The following is a 19,539-nucleotide window of genomic DNA, read 5'->3' as shown; positions in this document are numbered from 1 at the left end:
TAAAAAAGACTCCTCTTCTAAGCTAAGAAAACCATCACCTGCGGTATCCTCACGTATCGGTCACCGGACTCGACAGTATAGAGAGCTCATATAATTCGTGCTCGCCCGATCTTCTAAGCCACCCTCATTTCGGTCACGGTTGACGAAGGAAAGAAAAGAGAGTAGAGGGAAAAATTTCTCCGAAAAGAAAGAGGAGTTCGAGAGACGAGGAGATGGCGATCTGGATCTCCTTCGGAACGCTAACCCTAACCCTAGCTCTGCTGCTGGCCTCGGCGGTCGCCGACGACGACGTCCTCGTCCTCACTGAGACCAACTTCGAGAAGGAGGTCGGACAAGATCGCGGCGCCCTCGTCGAGTTCTACGCCCCATGGTGAACCCGCTTTCTCTTATCTCCATGTCGATCTCTTGGTTCCGCTTATCGTAGGCCTTCGATCTGAGAAATTTGCGCATCCTGATCCGATCTTTACGATCTGGTGTGGTCTGTAGTGCATTTTTGGTGTTTCTTTTACGGTGGCTGGATTGGATCTGATGAGAGGAATGAGTGGGAATTGCTCCTCTTTTGGCCAATTTGGATAGTTGGATGAAAATTATTTGGACCTCTTTTAGGCTTTGTTGATTGGATCCGTAATTCGGGGCCTGTTTGATTCGCAAGTTGGATCTGTCTTACGAATTGTTGCAGGTCGTTAGGATAAACTTTTGGCTTATCGAAAGTTGATTTAAAAAAAAAAAAAATTCTGTGGAGAGTTTTCTCCTTGCTGCAAGCTCAAATATTGGATATTGATAACTCTTCTATTGATTGTAGGAAATTAATGAGTAACAGGACTTTATCTTTGCTAACTTGCTTGTGCACCTGGCAAGCTGTATCTTATGGGCCATGAGATTGGTCCTATGGTGGTTGTAATGTGTAGTGTTGGTTCTGATGCTTTAAATGAGTTTTAACAACATAACTATATTTGTTAAAATTAGTTGAATTGTTCTACTATATGCGTAACAGAATTTTGGTTGGTTGCACACTTGTGAGAGTTGTGTTAAATCTTATTTTGCAAAGATTGTGTATTGTGCTTGTTTGACATCTAAGAGACAGGACTGGTCTTGATGTTCTTATATTTGTGCTTCCTCAAGGATTCTCTCAGTTGCTTATGTTCTTTTTGGCAGGTGTGGCCATTGCAAGAAACTTGCCCCTGAGTATGAAAAGCTTGGTTCGAGTTTTAAGAAAGCTAAATCTGTTTTGATTGGAAAGGTAGGTTAATTTTCTATTTTTGTGAATGTTTAAGCATGCAACTCTATTATTCATTTATTGAAGCGCTGGATAAGTTTAAGCATGTATTAACTCTATAGTCATGTTTCAGTTGCTCATTTGTAACTGTTTCTTCAATTTTTCTTTGTTGTTTTGTGTCTGATGATTAATAGTTGGATTTTTTATATGTTTTGGTGGTTTATCATTTTTATGTGTTGTTTTAAATTTGTTTCTTATATGTTTACGTAGGTGGACTGTGATGAGCATAAGAGTTTATGCAGCAAATATGGGGTTTCAGGGTACCCAACAATCCAGTGGTTTCCAAAAGGTTCCTTGGAACCCAAGAAGTGAGTGCCAATCTATTCTTTTAATAGTTGATGCTTTCTCAGTCACTCATTTAATTTTATCCAACTTATGGGTATAGAAATCTATGTGAAATACTGAAAATTGGTAACATCATTTAGGTATGAAGGCGCAAGAACCGCAGAAGCCCTTGCAGAATTTGTAAACACTGAAGGAGGTAATTCTCTTACGCCAAAGAAAAGAACTTATCAGATAATAGTTTATTCCTTCCTGCAGTCCATATGTATTTGTATACAACATGAATTTGGAGTTAAAAAGTTAGCATGTAGTAAAGGAACTTTGGGAAGATATGTTGGTAATGTGTAAGAATCATCAGTGCTTCTCTATTTGAGTTGGTTTGAGATGATATTGTGGTTATGGGGGAGAACCATCAAAACTTTTATATTATAGTTGGTTGTCAGTCAAGGTCAGCTTTTCCTGGTGAGAATAATTCTTGTGTCTGTTGGACATTGGTGTGCTTGTCAGATTTAGCTACTCTTAGGTTTTCATGGATGGTGCAACTGACATTCTTTAGCTGTGATGATATTGAGGGCCCAGGAAAGAATATTTGCATATCATCTCATGGGAGGATAAGACTATACATGTACTAAATATGATGTCTTTCTCATAGAACTATCAAGTTAATTGTTCAAATTAAAGTTGGTTAACCCAACTAATAATCAAGTAATAGAAGGTGGCCACCTCTGCCTACATAACTACTTTGGAAACTTTGCATTGAGTGCATTTGGAACTCTTGCTACCGTGGTCACAGTGAGTACCTTGGGCAGATAAGATATGCTTGTGCAAGTTTGGATTGGTATGGGTCATATAACTGTCAATTGTGCACTTCCCCTGTCTCAGGTTGACTTTCAGTAAAAAGAAAAAGTACAAATTGCTGAGTTCAATATTTCGGTAACACTGTCAAAGAACATGTTACACAACAAACGGAATTTTTAGCTCATTAGTTAATCTTCTATTCTGTTTCTCTAATTCTGAAAATTTTATGTATTTAATAATTCTCGCTTGACATTGGTAGATGCAACCAAGGATTATCCTTGAATATTACATAGTAAAGTTAGTCAGCAACTTTGTTCAACCATTATATGTTGTTATATACTTGCCTCTTTCTCTCTCTCTTCCTACTGTTACTGTTTGTCAATTAATCTTGGTCACGGACTCATGGGAGCTGGAAGTTTGAAGTATAACTGACCTATTGATGTAACAGCTTGTTTCATTGTACACTTATCTGCCAATTCTTTGGAAAAATTGATAAATGTTATCCAACAAATCTATGGATATTTGCTCACAGGTACTAATGTGAAGTTGGCAGTAATTCCTTCCAGTGTTGTAGTACTGACACCGGAGACCTTTGATCAGATTGTGCTTGATGAAACCAAAGATGTCCTTGTTGAGTTTTATGCACCATGGTTAGTTTCTCATGATACGGTTAATGTAGCCCTTTAGTCCATTGCCTGTTTCAATGACTCCCTTTTTCTTCTTGTTTTTAACAAAATTACATAGACCTGTTGTTAGATGATCCAATTGTTTACTTGTTTGACAGGTGTGGACATTGCAAGCATCTTGCTCCTGTGAGTAAATCATCATAAACTCGAAAAATTTATGGAAAGAGCAGACTTCTGTGCTAAATGATAATATCATGAAATTCCTCTTGTGAAGTTTCAAGGGAACTAACTTTTCTCTTTCTATACAGATATACGAGAAGCTGGCTTCTGTTTACAGATTGGACGAAGGTGTTGTTATTGCTAACCTCGATGCTGACAAGTACAAGGACTTGGCTGAAAAGTGAGTTTTTTATGTTATATTCATGGAGTGGTGAATTGTTGGGCCTATATTTTCAATTACTCTCTTTCTCTATCTTGCTCATAATATTCCTTTCTTTTATAGATAAAACCTTTGCTCAGGTAGCCTTTATCTTAGAGGCTATTTCAGATTTTTTTCCTATTTTGTATGATAGAAGAGGTTTATCATTTAGGACTCCACACTTTATTCTTTCTTCAAAATGATAATCAGACTAACTAATTTAGAGGGAGAAAGTGATATGGTCATAGTGATTCTTTGGTATTCTGATAGATATGTGATATAGATATGGGCTTTCTTTATAATTCAAGCCTCAAGGATAAACTAGAAACAATCCTCTGTCTAGCAAGAAACTCAAGGCATTTGAGCAATTTCAAATTTAAATGACTAAGAAGCGATGTTGCAAATATAAGAACCTGTGTTCTGGTCAATGATACATCACAAGTTCATCTGATGACAAAGTGTTAAGTCAGAGCCTGTGTAGATCCCCCTTCTACAGCCTACTTTCTTTTAAAACCTTGGTCACGCAACAAATAATTGAAGACTGGAAAATTGTTAATGAACGTTCATCATTGACAATTTTATTATCTAGCTTTGCAGTTTTCTATTTCAGAAAGATCCAAGTGACTGCGAGTTGCTTCTGTTTGCCAGATGTTCATTGGAACTAATTTTATTAGACCACAAACTATTAAAGTTCTCTTTCTGTAGCTTGAGGACAAGTGGATAAGCTTTGTGTGGCATAAATTGGCATGAGTCCGATTTATAGGCAGTCAAACTTATGACTTACAACCATTGGTTAATCATGCCAAGGCTTTTAAAGCATAGGATATCAGGCTGTATTTTTTTCATTCATGCCAATGCATTTCAGAATGAAGAAATAGAAAAATGATCGAGTTGCTGTTGAGGTCGGTTATAAGCTTTTTGTTCTTGTTTTGTTGTGCAATGCTTTTATCAGCAAAGTCACCAAATTTGATTAGTTTATCACCGTTTTTACGTAATTTATCTAATTATTTCGATGGCTCCTACTTAGAGTAGTATAATTCATCTTTATGAAAGAGTTGCCTTTCAGAATCAGTAAGCTGTCTTAGAGTCAGGTGGATATTGGTGAATAGTTCTCTTTGATGATTTGTTTTGAATATAAAATTGCTGTGGAGCACTCTACCCTTTTCAACTCTTATCTACTTCTTGTAAATTTCTTTATTAGCATCAATCTGGCCAACTAGTTTAATCACTCTGCAAGTTTTGTTAAGTGATTCTTTGACTTGAAGCCAGTCATTACCTCCTTTGAATCTTAATACAGTTTGTATGTAATATATCTATTGTCGATATGATGTAATTACAGGTATGGAGTTAGCGGCTATCCTACATTGAAGTTCTTCCCAAAGGGAAACAAAGCTGGTGAAGATTATGATGGTGGCCGGGAGTTGGATGACTTTGTTAAGTTCATCAATGATAAATCTGGCACCAGCCGTGATTCAAAGGGCCAACTCACTTCAGAGGTTAGAAATGCATAGAAATTGAGATTTGCAAGTTTATATGCATTTTCCTATGTGTGTATTATATATATGTTTGAGTTGGACTGCAAACTTAATGTTAGCTAGAAATTTAATGTTAGATTGTTGTAGAAAAATTTAACCTTTCTTTAACCATACATTGCACTTTGGGATCATAAGAATCTTATCTAAAGGTGGAGATGTATCAAATGCTTTTACTCTTTTATTTCACCTTGGGATGAGTATTTTTAGATCATGAGGAATATTCAGTCACTATATACATTATATATATATATATCAAAACAACTTCATATAAATTGTTTTTGTTTAATTTTAATGTTTTATTGTTTATATAGGCTGGAATTGTAGCAAGTTTAGATGCTTTAGTGAAGGAATTCTTGAGCGCCGCTAATGATGAGCGGAAGCAAATCCTATCTCAGATGGAAGAAGAGGTTGCCAAACTTACAGGTTCCTCTGCAAGGTAATCCTTTTTCTGTTGCTTAAAATGATCACTGGAGTTGATGTCATCTCGATTTAAAGTTTCCTCCAATTTTAGTTTGTTCAGGTTGCTGTCAAGTTAGATAGCACAAATAGAATTTAAACGTTGTCAATCTATTTCTATACAATGTTTGATGCATGCATTAATGCTCTCTTTCTCTCTCTCTCTCACACACACGCACTACTTGACAATCATGTCTAAGTTTGTGATCTTTTCCTTGATTACTTATGGAAATAGTGCAATAACAACCGCTATACTTTTTATCCAAGTTTTCATTTTATCCACTCTCTGTATATGAAGGCCCTTAGGAATGGAGGTTATATTATCATATGGTTCTGGCTCTATGAAGTCCCACTTTTATTATGGTTATAGTTGTTTTGCATGATGTGTCATATTTAAGAAGTCAAATCTCCACGGTCCAAATTTAGCAAACGGACTACACACATGCATGTAAGCCCGCAAATGTGCTTAGCATGTATGTAAGCCCATGACTACTGCTATATATATGTATCTAAGTCTGCATGGGCTTACAAGCATGCATATACCTATATATTATTAATTTTTAATTTTTAACATTTTCTAAAGTAACATAAGGTTACTTTTTTATTTTTCTTTTGTTTTTTATAAGCTGATGTGTAATGTTATATTACTTTTTAAATATTTTTTAAGAAGTTTTTCGTATTACATACTTTATAAAAAAAAAGTGTGTTATTACAGACTTAAAAGCTTACAAGCCCGCAACCACTCTATAATTTATTATAGATTTAGTAAGTTTTAAATTTTTTGAAAGGGAAATTGGAGATATACAAAAAAAGATTTGAAATATAAGTGTAATTATTACTTTGATGTGACATGTCAAAGTGAAAAAAATTATTTTTTTAAGGAAATTAAGTACGTGTCATGCAAATAATACTAAAATATCATTATAAATTTATAAATATAAATGTAATCATCCATTTTAAACTCATATTTAACATATTGAAAAATTATATATATTTTTTTTATTTCTTCACCGGTGTGGTGTGTGCGCATATTTTTTTCAAAGTTATTTTTTTGTGAGCCATAGTGAAAGATGAGCTCTTTTATAATAAAAAATATATGTTTTTTAGAAGAGAGGAGAGAGAAAAGAGAGAATATTGACAACACAATAAATTAATGATTTAAGTCATGCCAAGGGTAAAATTAGAATCAATTGAATTTATATATTATTTATTTATTAGGGTTTGAACTTGAATAAGAAAAAATGTTAAAAATATGTTTGATTATTGAATGTCTAGGAGTCCCTAACCAATTTCGAGGACCCTTCATAAACTCAAAACAAACAAGGGCTAAGACTAACTATGCATCTTTCACTGAATTAATCATATATGAGTATTAGAGATGCTCCTAAGATATTTTGTTTGGAATCTTCTAGCACATAATATTTACCCATTGTGACCTCTCTTTGTGACTTTGATAGTTGTTACTTTTGTTACTAATGTGTAATGCCATTGTGCTAAGCTAGATTATTTTTGGGTTAAATACATATTGTCACTATGTACCTATATTTAAAATCATTTTATCCTCTTGTCCTTTAAAAAATTTCAACCTGATATCTATACTTATGATTAAAGTGAGATTGTTAGCTTTTAGCTCATTTAATTTAGGCTATTTTGGTCATTTGGTTGCATTATCTAAAAAACCCGTGTATTTTACTTAACAAACATGAGGAGAGTATTTTGATAATTTTGGTGGCGCTTAGTTAAGTTTGATAGAAAAACTAACGATCTCATATTAATCATAATTATAGAGATTGATTTAATATTTTTTTTTAAAATATACAAGGGTAAAGTGGTAATGGGTATAAGTACATAGTATTGTAATATATTTAACTCATTATTTGTTCTTATAGCCTGTTCAACCTCATTTACTTCATTTCTGATTTGCGGATACATTTCTCAGCAAAATTGTTGGTCTTCACTGAAGATCTGGGGTCGATTATGAAAAGTTAATTTGAGCCCGTTTGAGTGTTCTTATTTTGAATTTGACTAACTGTAGTATTTCATGTGTCCTTTGTCCTTAACTGTCCATTTCCACCTTTGCAAACCAGGTATGGTAAGGTCTACCTGAAAGCTGCGAAGAGCATCCTCGATAAAGGCGCAGACTATGCTAAGAATGAAATTGAGAGGCTTCAACGCATGCTGGAAAAGGTGCGCAGGAGCAATCTCTTTGCCTTTTTCTTTTCTGTGTTGAAGTGAATATTTTAAGGCTTATTGGTGGTTTTTGATCTTGTTGGCAGTCAATCAGCCCCGTGAAGGCAGATGAGTTCATCATCAAGAAGAACATCCTTTCGACATTCACTGCTTAATTCTACCAGGATCTTTAATTTTGGATGTTAGAGAAACATTTTTAGAGTTGCGACAGTGTAACCGAGTGGAATAATGGTCAGGGCCTAGCTTTTATTCACTTGTGTTGCTCCTGCGCAGGATAACTTTTGTTATTGTTTTATCTTTTCTGGGCGATCTAATTATTACCCAATTTGACTTCAAAAGAGGATCAAGACATGCATTCTTGTGTCCTAAATCGTTATTGTGCTCGACAGGATGCTTTCTTACCGAGTTGCCGAGAATTACTTGATCAAAGACGGTATATTTTTTAACATCAAGATGGAAGTGAACCAAGACTATATCTTGGTTTGATTCTAGAAGGAGGATTGATAGATTTAGAGACCTTGATCCTTCAAAACTGGTAGCGAGCTTTTGCCATAGAAAAGAAAAACCAAACAAAGGAGAGGACTTTTAGCAGCCAGTTGATAAAGTAATGTATCATTCTGGTTGTGATTTAGCTTGAACATTTGGTGTCATCTGGTAGCAATCCCTTCAGAGAGTCATCTAGAAAAGGTAATAGTTATTTAAGGTTATGGACGGGGCAATTTGAAGCAAAAAAAATAAGGATAAAGAAAAAAGGCAACTCCTATTTTAGGAAGTAAAGTTTCAAGTGGATGACCACGGTTCGCTTAGATTAGTAGATATATGTTGTCCTTGTTGGGCCAGTGGAAACTTTTTACAGAAGTCTCCCAAGTCCCACCACAAGCCCACTAATCATGTAAGCAAGATTCCCTTGGGTATATGCTCAAACACTATTATGAATCTAATAATCTAAGTGCGATCCCATTATTTTCTGCGAGTTGCTAATCATCTCCATCTTTCTCAGTCAGCTCCAAAACCGATGATCCAATACATTCGTAGCCAATAAATATAGCACAGAAAACTACCAAGAGCAACATCTCAGAATTCACTGGTGAGGCTTAATACTTGCGAAGGAAATATTACAACCGAAGCACTTCAGAACTCAATCGTATGGCTTGAAGACTGCCAAGCAAAACATAGAGACACCAACTAAAACAAAGATACAGAAACATTTCAGTACAAATACAAGGCATTTGAACATTTTCACGCCTCGGAGAATACTGTGATCATTCATGTTAGTTAAAAAGGAAAATAGAACTACATCCTGGCCCTGTCTTGACAAAATGGATGCTGGAAGTTGCATAATGAAGTTAGCTTTTGTCTGGAGTGCTGCACAATCGTGGTACATTACAACAGGAAATGTAATGGTTATGCTGCCAGACACGAGTCAAGAGAGTTCAGCTTTAACGGGCTCTACAGGGATGGGTTTTCCTTCAGCAGTCATTCCAAGATTCTGCAACCTTCTGATGAAAATATACCACATGCTTGTTCTAGGCAAAACCTGGACTATGACAAACCATCCACAGATGAGCAATCCTCGATGTAGTCTACTTCATGGTCTGGGCTTTGATAACCTGTGTCATCTTCTAGTGATTTAATACACGAAACAGGTCGGACTCCCCCCTCATCTGTACTCCCAACATTTTCCTGTCCACTGTTAAATGGCAATTCGCACACCGGTGGACAATGTGGTTGTGTTCTCATCTGAACTGACCTTAATAGAGCAGCCCGTCTTAGGTCTGGAACATGACACATGTCATTTGGTGATGATGGAAAACGACCTTCTGAATCTGATCCACGTCGAGGGTGAGAGCAGACCACAGAAGAAAGAGAGCAGCTAGGAAGACTGCATGGATTTGCAGAAGAGAATCCACCAAGTGGTTTCTGGTAACGGTGAGGCGAAACCGGACTAGTAGGGTTGCTCATGACATCAGACTGAGCAACAGTTGTGTTCAATGGAGTGTCAGAGTACCGACAATCATCTGAATCTTCTGACATTGGGGAATACTGGGAGGCAATTTCATCCCTGAGAGCAAGAAAAAGAAAGTAATCAAAACAGAATAATCAGTCTCTATTAAAATAGGGCACCTTTAGCATTATCTTAACAGCATCTCGTCTCAAGAAACTATAAGTACTTTTACAAAAAAGAAAGGTATCAAAACAGAATAACCAGTCTCTATTAAAATAGGGCACTTGTAGCATTATCTTCACAACATCTTGTCTCAAGAAACTATAAGTACTTTACAAAAATTTATACCATAAAGAAACCACAGATTCCGAGCTCCATTGTCTAGGCAAATCTAAACCCAGGAAGGGAAATTACTTTTTCAGGGAGAAAGGCAGCAGCAGATATACAATGACCATTTAGTAGAGAGGATGAAGGTGTGGTATGGGCTGTGTGGGTAAATGACATCTATAATTTTATTTGTTTTTCTATTGGCAGTGTTGGCCAGAAGATGCATATAAGAAAGAAGCCTATACATAAAGCATAAGAGGCTTTCTTGCAAATTAAGATTGAGTGATGATAGTAAGATTACATTATACCTTTCCTTCCAAACTACTACTTATATCAAATGTTTCCTCTTACTCACATAACTATCTCATCTCTTGTATACTAAGCCAAGCAATCACTTAATAATGATAATGTAGATATATAATAACTTTCGAGCTTCCTTTTCATGATACCTCAACTTTGCTTTATATATTTAAGTGATCCTGAAAGCTTGCATTTGGCAATGCCATGCGCTTTTTCAGGCTCTACCTTATGCTCTCCTTTCATGACAGCCAACTAAGAGTCATGAAAATGTAACTATAAAAGACATCTTAAGCATTTCACCACAAAATAAGCATAAGAGAGTAAGGCAAACAGATAAATTATAAAATAATCATCAACATTCCCAACTATTGCCTTCAGAACATAGTTAATAAACTGCAGGAAGGAATAAGGAATACAGGTTCAATGTGAAAGCAAATGCTCATGCAACACCATGAAGCTTGAAATGGAAGATCAACCATTGCATCTTGATCAGGAATGTCCAAAACAATACAATTGCACTTGGTATGGTGATGATGAGTTTATTTACACTTGAATTTCTAACTTCTTTAGTGATGTTAAGGGGATTGACATCAGCATTAGACATAGAAGGTCACATCATGTCGGTAGCCTATTCGAGCATATCAAAGATATGGTGACAAATATATGTTTAATTAAATAAGCTTATATGAATATGACTGCTGACGAAAGATGATTGACCATCTAGTACTGTGGCCTAGAAAAGTTTAACAACTAGTATAAGCTTACAAGAAGAAGAGAGCTTCCTATGCCAACAGAATCCTTCCTAATGGAATTCCACATTTCTACTCCCTCTTTGAATGAAATTAAATCACAACTGGCAATCTAAATCTTTCTATCCTCTTTGAATGGTGGCACAACTCTTGTCAAATATTAATCTGCTAGAAATATGACAGCTTATATAGAGGTTCAATATAAGGTTACAATACATAATAATGATTGCCTACCATTATTACCAACAGCAACAAATCTTGTTGTAGTGACATACATACATACAAATGTATACGTATACATATAAACAAGATCTAGTAAAGATGTCAGTACACAATAAAATCCTGTCCTACAGGATGCTCCCACATTAGAGGAATTTGTTTGCTGGCATTTCTCGGTCCAGACTCCTAAAATTCATGACTGTCTTAGTGTTGTCAATTAAGGTAACTCATCAGAAAAGATATAGGTTATAGAAACTTACTATGGACCTCTGTTGCCAGAACAAGTAATGCAAGTGTTAAAAGTGTTAAGAGCACCATAACCTCAAATACAGCAACATGAGGAGGGGAAGCTATACCTTATTGAAGCAGATGCTAATATATGGATATACAAGAATCAAAAATAAAGCTTCAGAGCTTTGGGCAACTGGTACTTATTTTTATACAATTGATCCAGATCCTTCTAATATTTTTTTATACTGTTGTATAATAAGGATTTCATGTTGAAGTGCCAAAAGAAGAACAAGCTAAGAACATATTGACTTTTAGTATCTTAATTGTCCAAAAGTATCTCAGATAGATGTCTTTGCTATTCTTATGCATAAAAGTTCAACATAATACTCCACAATAAAAATTGACCAATATTGAACTATCTCAAAACTCAAAATGCTCGACACATCAAGAATTCCATGAGTTAGAGGGCTATCATCATAAATTATAGTGACTCTATCAACCGGTACAATTCAAAGAATGTACTCGACAAACTTAAATATTCGCAATAATGGATTCCTTTGCTGCCTATGCTGATTTCTTCTGGCTATAAGCCTCAGACAGTTAAATTGCACCGGAATGCAGCACAGTACTTGCATTCTCATAAGTTATACTGAGATTTTTTTTCTTCTCTTCATCCAATAGCCAATCAGATTACACAAGAGCAAGAACTTCATATATATTCACTGCCTAGAGATTGACAATTTATGATTAGACAGTCCTTGGCTTTCTTTCCTGGATTTTTTGTAATTAGATATGGAGATAAAACAAATTAACTAAATAAACGAATAGGGAAAAATTAGAAAAGGAAGGCTCACCTTGGGTAAGAGATGCTTTCAGACCTTGCTGGGGATTCCATGAGATTATCAGCAAGTGAATCTCCAACAGACAATCCATTCAAACTCGACGCCATTATCTGTATCCATAGCAAAATTGGCATCATCATCTACTGAGCCAAACAAAAGGGCTAGTCCAAAGTCCGCATAATGATCCTTAGAAGAGAAGAATCCGAACAGAATACAATCAAGTAACAAAAAATATTAGCGGACAGGTAAGGCAACAAGCATTTGCATACTCAAGATACTCATTTGCTTCCAAGATTCGAATTCGAACTTCACAGTTAAAGAGAGATAAACCCAAGAGCAGACAAAGAGGGATCCAACTAGGGCGAGCCTCGCAAATCAGGCAATTTTGGGAATTCGAACCAAGGACATGGATGTAACCATCAAGAAACTCCAACAACAACAACTAACAAAAAAAGAAAAAAAAAGTTTTTGCCAATCCAAAGCCAACATCCGCATCCATCGGTACGAAACCCACAAACCAAAGTCACCATCATTTCCAAAGAACCCAGGAGAGAGAAAGAGAGCGTGTAGCAACTCGTACCTCACTCAGGTATCGCTTGTGAGAATGGAGGTTGTCGATGTAGACCTCCTCTTCCGGATCTCTCCCCCTCTTGCCGTTCGGCGACGCCGTCGTCGAGCACGAGCACGAGCTCGCCGAAGCCGCCGCCTCTCCGCCACCTCCACCACCCATCTCTCCCTCTCTTCTCTTCTCTTCTCTCTACAACAGTGGTACTCAGCAGTAGAGAAGGGTACCAAAGAAGTAACCCAAAAAGGAGAGCAAAAGAGGAAGCGGAAACATCGAAACAGGGAGGAGGGGAAGCGGGAGCACCCGTCATTCTTCTTACCGCTTCCCGTTGAGGCGCTTTAATTCCCCGATCGGATATCTCCTCCCGCACAGCGTCGATCCGTTCCTTCCCAACCCCGGATCCAGGTGTGACGGTTTCTACTGCCGGTAATCGCTGATGGCTGTTAAGCAGATGTAACGGATGCTGCCGCTAATCAAGGATCGCGACGGAATCTCGATGCCATCGGACGGCTTGCGTTCAGTTCGTTATTCCATTGACTATGATTTGACCAAGAATAAGTGCCTTGCCCAATGTACCTTTCATTCAGCTCTTTTGGTTTGTTGATCATAATCCATGAGCCTACTTACCATAGGGAATATATCGTAGATAGATAGATATTCACGAATAAGTTGATGTTGTTTTTTACTCTTGTTTGATTTTAAAATCTCCTTTTATTTTCTTAATTTGGTGGCTGTTAAGTAAGTTGTTTATCCAATATTAATTTTTCTTTCAAGTTTTCTTGATAATTAAAAGTTGTATACTAGACGTCAAGATGCCCAAGGGCATGCAGTCTCATCATTTAACTGTACTTATGGGCACTCTGTCATAGTAAAATACATAATAACTATAAACAATATAATACACTAATCTTATATAATTAAATCATATTAAATTAAATTGTAAAAGTCCCCGTCTTTCGCATTAAAAATTGTGTCGCTTTTTAGATTCATTTAGCAAAAGCCGGCGTTGGTATTACTGGTACTGCCGAGGAAACGGAAAAAGGAATGCGAATTTATTACGAACTTGGATAACACGGCAACGCCATACTCCGCTTTGCCGACTTTCTCCCTGGCCCTTTCACGTACAATATAGAAATTTCCTTCGCCACTTCGGCTACTGTCCATGTTTACCAACATAAGGATGAAGAGAAGCATCAAACGTAGCAGTTATGCAACTAATCAAAGTGGTCACACATAGCCGTTATGCAATTAATCTTCGAATTTCAAGTGCAGTTTAACTTAAAAGGAATTAAATCTGTAAGATTTTTCCAGCATGACTCGATCATGATTCAATCATAGATTTAGAGGAACCAAGAGACACAATTACAATCAAGTAAGCTGTATGGTCTGGAGGAATAATTAGTCATTAATTACATAAGCTATCTTAGTGTAACAATTCATACTTATTTAAGAAGAAGAGCAAATTACATTAAGACATATGACTAATTAGTCCCACCTCCTCCATTTTCAAGTAAATAGGGCTAATATTGGGAGAAACAAAAGAAGATGACATCTTTTAGTAATCCAAAGTGATGAGAATTAATTATGAGGAGGAGGAACTGTTAATACCAGGGCAACGACAGAAGAAGAGAAGGTTCAAACTTGTCAGAGATGAATACAGAAGGAATATGAGCGATCTTGGGCCAGTCCTCACCTTTAGGTTCTCGGCACCGCTCCTTCAAGACTGGACATCCAGATATATTAAAAGTCCTAAGTGACTCTGGCAGACGCACCGGCAATGACAAGATACCGGGGCAGTCGTGCAAAGACAGGTAAAGGAGAGTCTCAGGCAAATCAGGCAAAGATGAGATATGTGGGCAGTGATGCAAGGAAAGATGCTCAAGGGAGGAAAGGCTCTTCAAGATCCTTGGCAGAGACTGGACTTGGCAATTGTACAATGACAGACGCCTGAGAGAGATGAGACAGCTGAAGTGCTCTTCGAGAAGAGATGCTTCAGGACACCACCACAAAGTCAACTCCCTTAAACCGATGACAAGGGATTTACTATTATTACCTGAGAGCAGCATCGAGAGTGTTGCATAAGAGCTGATTGTAAGCTGCTCAACCGATGACAAGTGGACAGCCTCGGAGGGAGGAGCTGCTGCGAGTTTCGGGACATCTTCAGTTCCTCTTAGGGACTCCAAGGAGCTATTATTAAGTTCTTCAGAGCAATCCACTGCAGAGAGCTGTGGGCAGTCCTTGATGTCCAAATACCTAAGTGCTGTTAGGCTAGAGAGTGACATAGATGCCAGCGATGACCATTTGTCGAGGTGTAGAGTGTGGAGGTCTGGTAGATCTCCTATGGCAAATCTCTTCACATTGCAGCAGCTGTTGTAAACTCTAAGGGATTGCAACGAAGGTGGAAAGATGAACCGACCACCACCTTCACCCTCCATCATCTCCAACTCCAAGCAGGGGCAAGAGTTGATGAAGAGTTCTTTCAAGGAGAGCAAGGCATGTAAGCCTCCGAGTGATTTAAGACAATGACAGCCAACAATTTGTAAATCACATAATGCCATCAAGTGATCGGTCGGAACTGTTGTTATTGTCATGATTCTCCATAAATACAAGGTTTCGAGAGAAGAGAGCCCTCCTAGGCAAAGAGATAGTGCCCCGTCTGTTATATTAGTAGAGCAAATCTTCAAATGTTGGAGCTCTGAGGGCAAGATCAATTCGCTACGCTCTCGCCTTCCAAAGATAGCTTCTAGTCTCTGCTCTTGACAACAATAATATGCCTCCCAAAGATGAAGATAATCTACTTGCATTGACATTTCCTCACCCTCCAGGGCGGTCGCAAATGTCTGGAAATCTTCCGGTATGTCAACCTTCTCAGATTCCATCAACTTCTTAACATCCAAACATTCTCTTGCTACCTCGGTTCTTATATAATGAACATCTTCCGTTAATTCGAGTGCCGTCTTGAGCTGCGAACTTCGTACAACTGTCATAATAGAGTTCTTCCTGTCGTCACTCTTTTGTAGTTCTTCCTCTGAGACAAACACTAGTAATGGACATGATTCTATTACTAGCTTCCTAAGGGTCTGAGGAAGCAAGGGAAGCATCCTGAGGTTGGGGAGACTCCGGATTTTCAGCTCTTGGCAACGAGGAAACAATTTGCTGCTAATGGTTGGAAGAACTTTAAAGGAAGTGTCCTTAAAACCAAGAGACTTCAGATTCTCTAGGGATCCTTCGTGTACCAACCAACTAGGACACCTAAGAGATTTGCAGCCATAAATTTCCAGCTCTGTCAGATTTGGAGGGGGTTGGAGTGCTTCGACAATTTCCATATCCAAATTCATCCGGCGATTATTCTCAGTACCACTGTCCCACTTCAAGTACAAACTATCGAGATGCTTCTTATCTTTTAGATTGGCTCCAGTTGCCTCATCCTTGCCTTCAACTTTCTCCAGACCGGAAATAGTAAGTGATCCTCTGAGCTTGTTTAGGTTCTTTAGCTGCCGGATATCATGCCCGTTCTCCTTCTTTACTGCAAAATATTTTAATTCCTGGAGGGATGTTAGCCTCCCTTTATTTGGTAATGTTGAGAGTGCCTCATTTTCTGCCTTCAAATGCCGCAAATTGAACAGATTCCTCAGGCTTCTTGGTAAAACTTCAACTTTATAGGACGATTTCAATACTTGCAAATGGTGAAGTTTACCCAATGACATAGGCAACTCGGCCACACAACTGAGATCTAAGTAGCGTAAGTGCTTTAGATCTCTTATACATTTAGGTAATGTTTTGATGCTCACATTAAATGATAGATCCAGAACACGTAGCTTCTTTGACTTCTCCATCACCGTTAGAAGAAGCTCACTGTCACTTTTGCTAACTCGCTCAGCAACAATAAGAGTACGCAAGTTTTGTAATTTGTGGAATTCCAACATCCCTCTCCTCATGCTTTCACTCCGAATATAGAGATGGCGAATTGTTGAAGGAATTTTTTCTGCCTGATCACCCTCTCCCTCTATTCTAAAACAATCTTCTTTTGAAATATTTTCAGCCAAGTCGTGAAACAAGTCATGCATACCATAGCCATACTTCTCCAATAGTTGCAAAAATGAACCAGATACTAACTCATCAAAATAATCATTCCCTATGTCCTCCATTCGCTTACCCTTATCCGAGGGATCGATGAAGCCTTCAGCCATCCATAGATGAATCATCTTTTCCATTTTGAAAGTATGGCCTTTAGGAAATAGGCTGAAATAGGAGAAGCAACGTTGAAGAGGAGCATCTAAGCGATGGTAACTCCACATTAGTGCTTTTTGAGTATCGCTCAAATTATCTTGCTCGAGAGCAGCTCTCCAGAAGTTGGGTTGCAATCTTTTACTTAATTGTCCACCCACTGCTTTTGCCGCCAAAGGAGATCTACACAACTTTTGCAAAATCTGTTTTCCTATCTTCTCTAGCTCCTCCTGTAGATGAGATTCACTTAATTTGGTCCCTCTAAAAGCATGATGCATGAAAAGTGAGACAAATTCATCCTCCCCTAGATCTTTCAGTTTCATGATACTTTGGGAATGCAATGCTACTGGCATATTTGGCATATTCTCTGGTCTTGAAGTCACTAAGATCTTGCTTCCCCTCTTTCCAAAAGCTAAAGGAGCAAGAAGTTGTTCCCATTCCCTCTCATTTTCTGATTTGTAGCACCAAACATCATCTAATACGAGTAGTACTCTCTTTGATTTTATCATATCTTTAAGGGTACTCTGTAGCGCATCGAGATTCTCAAGACGAGGACATTTTTTTTTGGAAGCAGACTCTATCATCTCCCTTGTGAGTTTAAAGACATCGAGCTTGCGGGACATGCAAACCCACATCTTAATTCCAAAATTGTCGACAACTCTTTGATCATTATAGACGAGTTGTGCAAGAGTAGTCTTACCGGCACCCCCGATACCAGTTACGACAACAACCGAGTAGTTTCTTCTGCTAACTATGCTCAATTCAGGTTCACAATCTTCAGATGAATCTAGTAAATATTTATCTATTATCTCATCGCGCTCCTCGTCCCTTCCAATCACATAATGTGGGGGTAGTGAAGTGGTGACATTTACTCCACTTGCACCGGCAGTATCATTGGATGTTATGCTTGTAATTCTCACTCCTTCCAAAAAGTGTTTATGAAATTTTATGGCTTCGGCGGCGACATTCTCTAGCTTAACCAAGCTTTCTCTTAGCTTCTTGTTTTGATTGGTAAGGATCTTGGACAGCCCTCTCCCAACTTTCCTGAAAGGTTTAGATATGGAATCAGAATTGAGATCATGCACCTTCTCCTCAAGAAGCTGGTATTTGCACAAATCCAGCATGTCCTCCGCCTCGTACATGGCATCCTTGAGCTTCCTCAGCCATAGCTTTAGCTTAGCCTTGTGGTCGTCGTTGCTCCTCTCCGCAGCCTCGATCACGAGATGGAATTGGGGGAGGATGGTGGTCTCCAGATTCTCCAGTCTTTCCTTGACGTCGGCGTCGCCAAGCTCACCAAGGCAGTTGAAGCCTTCGGTGAGTAGCCTACTGACTATTGGAGATGCCACCCAGCTTGCTACCGAGATCGCTGCAGCCTCCGCCATCGTTGATTTGCTAAACAAGCTCCAAAGAGAAAGAAAGAGTGAGATGCAGCAAAAACTGTAGACAAGCCAGACAACTCAGAAGAAGAGGCAAAGGAAGACCACACAGTCCAACCCACCCACCTTTGCCTCTTTTTCTACATCTCTAACAAAGACAAGGCGATCCCTTTCTCTAGCATGAATTATTGAGGGTGTGAGCTATCACATTAGAGAAAGTATTATCTTTTATGCACAGCTAAGTTAGCTGTGTGGAATTTTTTTTGAAGTTGGTGGTGGGTGACAATTATTGGAAGCTATCATCAACGTTCTCCAACAGTTGGCAGATCTTATTAATGCAGCCCACCCTTAATATGCACGCGTTAATTCTCTAAGTTTTTTTTTTTTAAAAAAACTCCCATTATAAGGATTCATCTTCATAATTATTTACTTAATACTCTTTTTCTTTAATTCAAAATGCAATCTGATTTCGGATTGATCAAGCTTGGTTCTTTAAAACAAGTTAAGCTTGTTTAGTAAGCTATGCTCCAATCTAATTTCAAGTCCAGCCGACTCAATTACTATTTTATATTACATAACATATAATATCAGGACTTAGTGTTATGCTAATCTTATGTAACCAAATATGTGATTTACTCAAGTACAGAGAGCTTGTTCAAAGGATGGATTGTCGATCTCAACCTATCACCCTTGTGTTGTTGGGCATTATGCTGTATTTTTAAGTTGTTAGGACTTGATATCCCTTCCTTTGTTATCAGATTTTGCAACTCTCTAATGTTTTGAAGAAAATTCTGCCTGCTATCTTTTCCCTAAATGAAAATTCATACTTGCAAACAATCCAGGCTAAAAACTACAGTGTTCACTGCAACATTTTAGTGCAAAATAAATTACAGACATCAAAGAGAATTATCAATCCAATAAGAGCATGCATTTTCATGTGAACCTGAGAAGGAAAATAAATTGTGATACAGAACAATATGTAAGCAACCGACATCATCTCAATAAATAACCAGCACAGAGATTAGTTTGATGTGATCATTGAACTGGTCTCCTGACCAAATCAATCCAAAACAGAATAAAAGGATCACAAGAAAGCTAATAATGAGCAGTACATGTCCCCTAAAATCACATACTACATGAAAACCATATATAAGTGGAAAAACTCACCAAATTTATA

At 37.8% G+C, this 19,539-nt stretch overlaps 3 protein-coding genes across 4 annotated transcripts; 1 reads left to right on the top strand and 2 right to left on the bottom strand.

The window, feature by feature from the left end:
- The first annotated feature begins 114 nt into the window (after positions 1–114).
- On the top strand, positions 115–7,919 carry LOC140761393 (protein disulfide isomerase-like 2-2). The gene is made up of 11 exons (XM_073098697.1): positions 115–370; positions 1,156–1,240; positions 1,487–1,584; positions 1,702–1,757; positions 2,889–3,006; positions 3,141–3,168; positions 3,291–3,382; positions 4,740–4,896; positions 5,247–5,371; positions 7,479–7,578; positions 7,668–7,919. Exons 1-11 carry the CDS (start codon positions 213–215, stop codon positions 7,734–7,736), a joined length of 1,086 nt encoding a protein of 361 aa, XP_072954798.1. The 5' UTR covers positions 115–212; the 3' UTR covers positions 7,737–7,919.
- Positions 7,920–8,655: 736 nt separating this feature from the next.
- On the bottom strand, positions 8,656–13,074 carry LOC140760764 (uncharacterized). Its single transcript, XM_073097765.1, has 3 exons — positions 12,775–13,074; positions 12,207–12,304; positions 8,656–9,643 (listed from the first exon to the last, which is right to left on the bottom strand). Exons 1-3 carry the CDS (start codon positions 12,922–12,924, stop codon positions 9,124–9,126), a joined length of 768 nt encoding a protein of 255 aa, XP_072953866.1. The 5' UTR covers positions 12,925–13,074; the 3' UTR covers positions 8,656–9,123.
- Positions 13,075–13,799: 725 nt separating this feature from the next.
- LOC140761042 (putative disease resistance protein RGA3) lies at positions 13,800–18,510 on the bottom strand. Of its 2 annotated transcripts, XM_073098215.1 has the most exons (2): positions 14,813–18,510; positions 13,800–13,915 (listed from the first exon to the last, which is right to left on the bottom strand). In XM_073098215.1, the coding sequence occupies exons 1-2, from the start codon at positions 18,366–18,368 to the stop codon at positions 13,815–13,817; spliced, it is 3,657 nt and encodes a 1,218-aa protein (XP_072954316.1). In that variant the 5' UTR covers positions 18,369–18,510; the 3' UTR covers positions 13,800–13,814. The 2 variants fall into 2 exon arrangements, with proteins under 2 accessions (XP_072954316.1, XP_072954315.1); XM_073098214.1 differs by lacking the exon at positions 13,800–13,915 and having other exon boundaries at positions 14,060–18,508.
- Positions 18,511–19,539: the final 1,029 nt, after the last annotated feature.

This window comes from Typha angustifolia, chromosome 6 (assembly GCF_048772165.1).
Source record: "Typha angustifolia cultivar Huaian chromosome 6, ASM4877216v1, whole genome shotgun sequence".
NCBI lineage: Eukaryota > Viridiplantae > Streptophyta > Magnoliopsida > Poales > Typhaceae > Typha > Typha angustifolia.
The sequence above is the reverse complement of the archived record's forward strand: the minus strand, read 5'-3'. Positions and strand labels throughout refer to the sequence as shown.

Excerpts from the sequence above, each read along its gene's own strand:
- LOC140760764 (XM_073097765.1), bottom strand. The coding sequence starts at position 12,924 with ATGGGTGGTGGAGGTGGCGGAGAGGCGGCGGCTTCGGCGAGCTCGTGC. Across the intron at positions 12,305-12,774 it reads ACAAGCGATACCTGAGTGAG|ATAATGGCGTCGAGTTTGAA; the intron begins GTACGAGTTGCT and ends CTATGGATACAG. Across the intron at positions 9,644-12,206 it reads GAAAGCATCTCTTACCCAAG|GGATGAAATTGCCTCCCAGT; the intron begins GTGAGCCTTCCT and ends TCTTGCTCTCAG.
- LOC140761393 (XM_073098697.1), top strand. The coding sequence starts at position 213 with ATGGCGATCTGGATCTCCTTCGGAACGCTAACCCTAACCCTAGCTCTG. Across the intron at positions 371-1,155 it reads GTCGAGTTCTACGCCCCATG|GTGTGGCCATTGCAAGAAAC; the intron begins GTGAACCCGCTT and ends TCTTTTTGGCAG. Across the intron at positions 1,241-1,486 it reads AATCTGTTTTGATTGGAAAG|GTGGACTGTGATGAGCATAA; the intron begins GTAGGTTAATTT and ends ATGTTTACGTAG.
- LOC140761042 (XM_073098214.1), bottom strand. The coding sequence starts at position 18,368 with ATGGCGGAGGCTGCAGCGATCTCGGTAGCAAGCTGGGTGGCATCTCCA.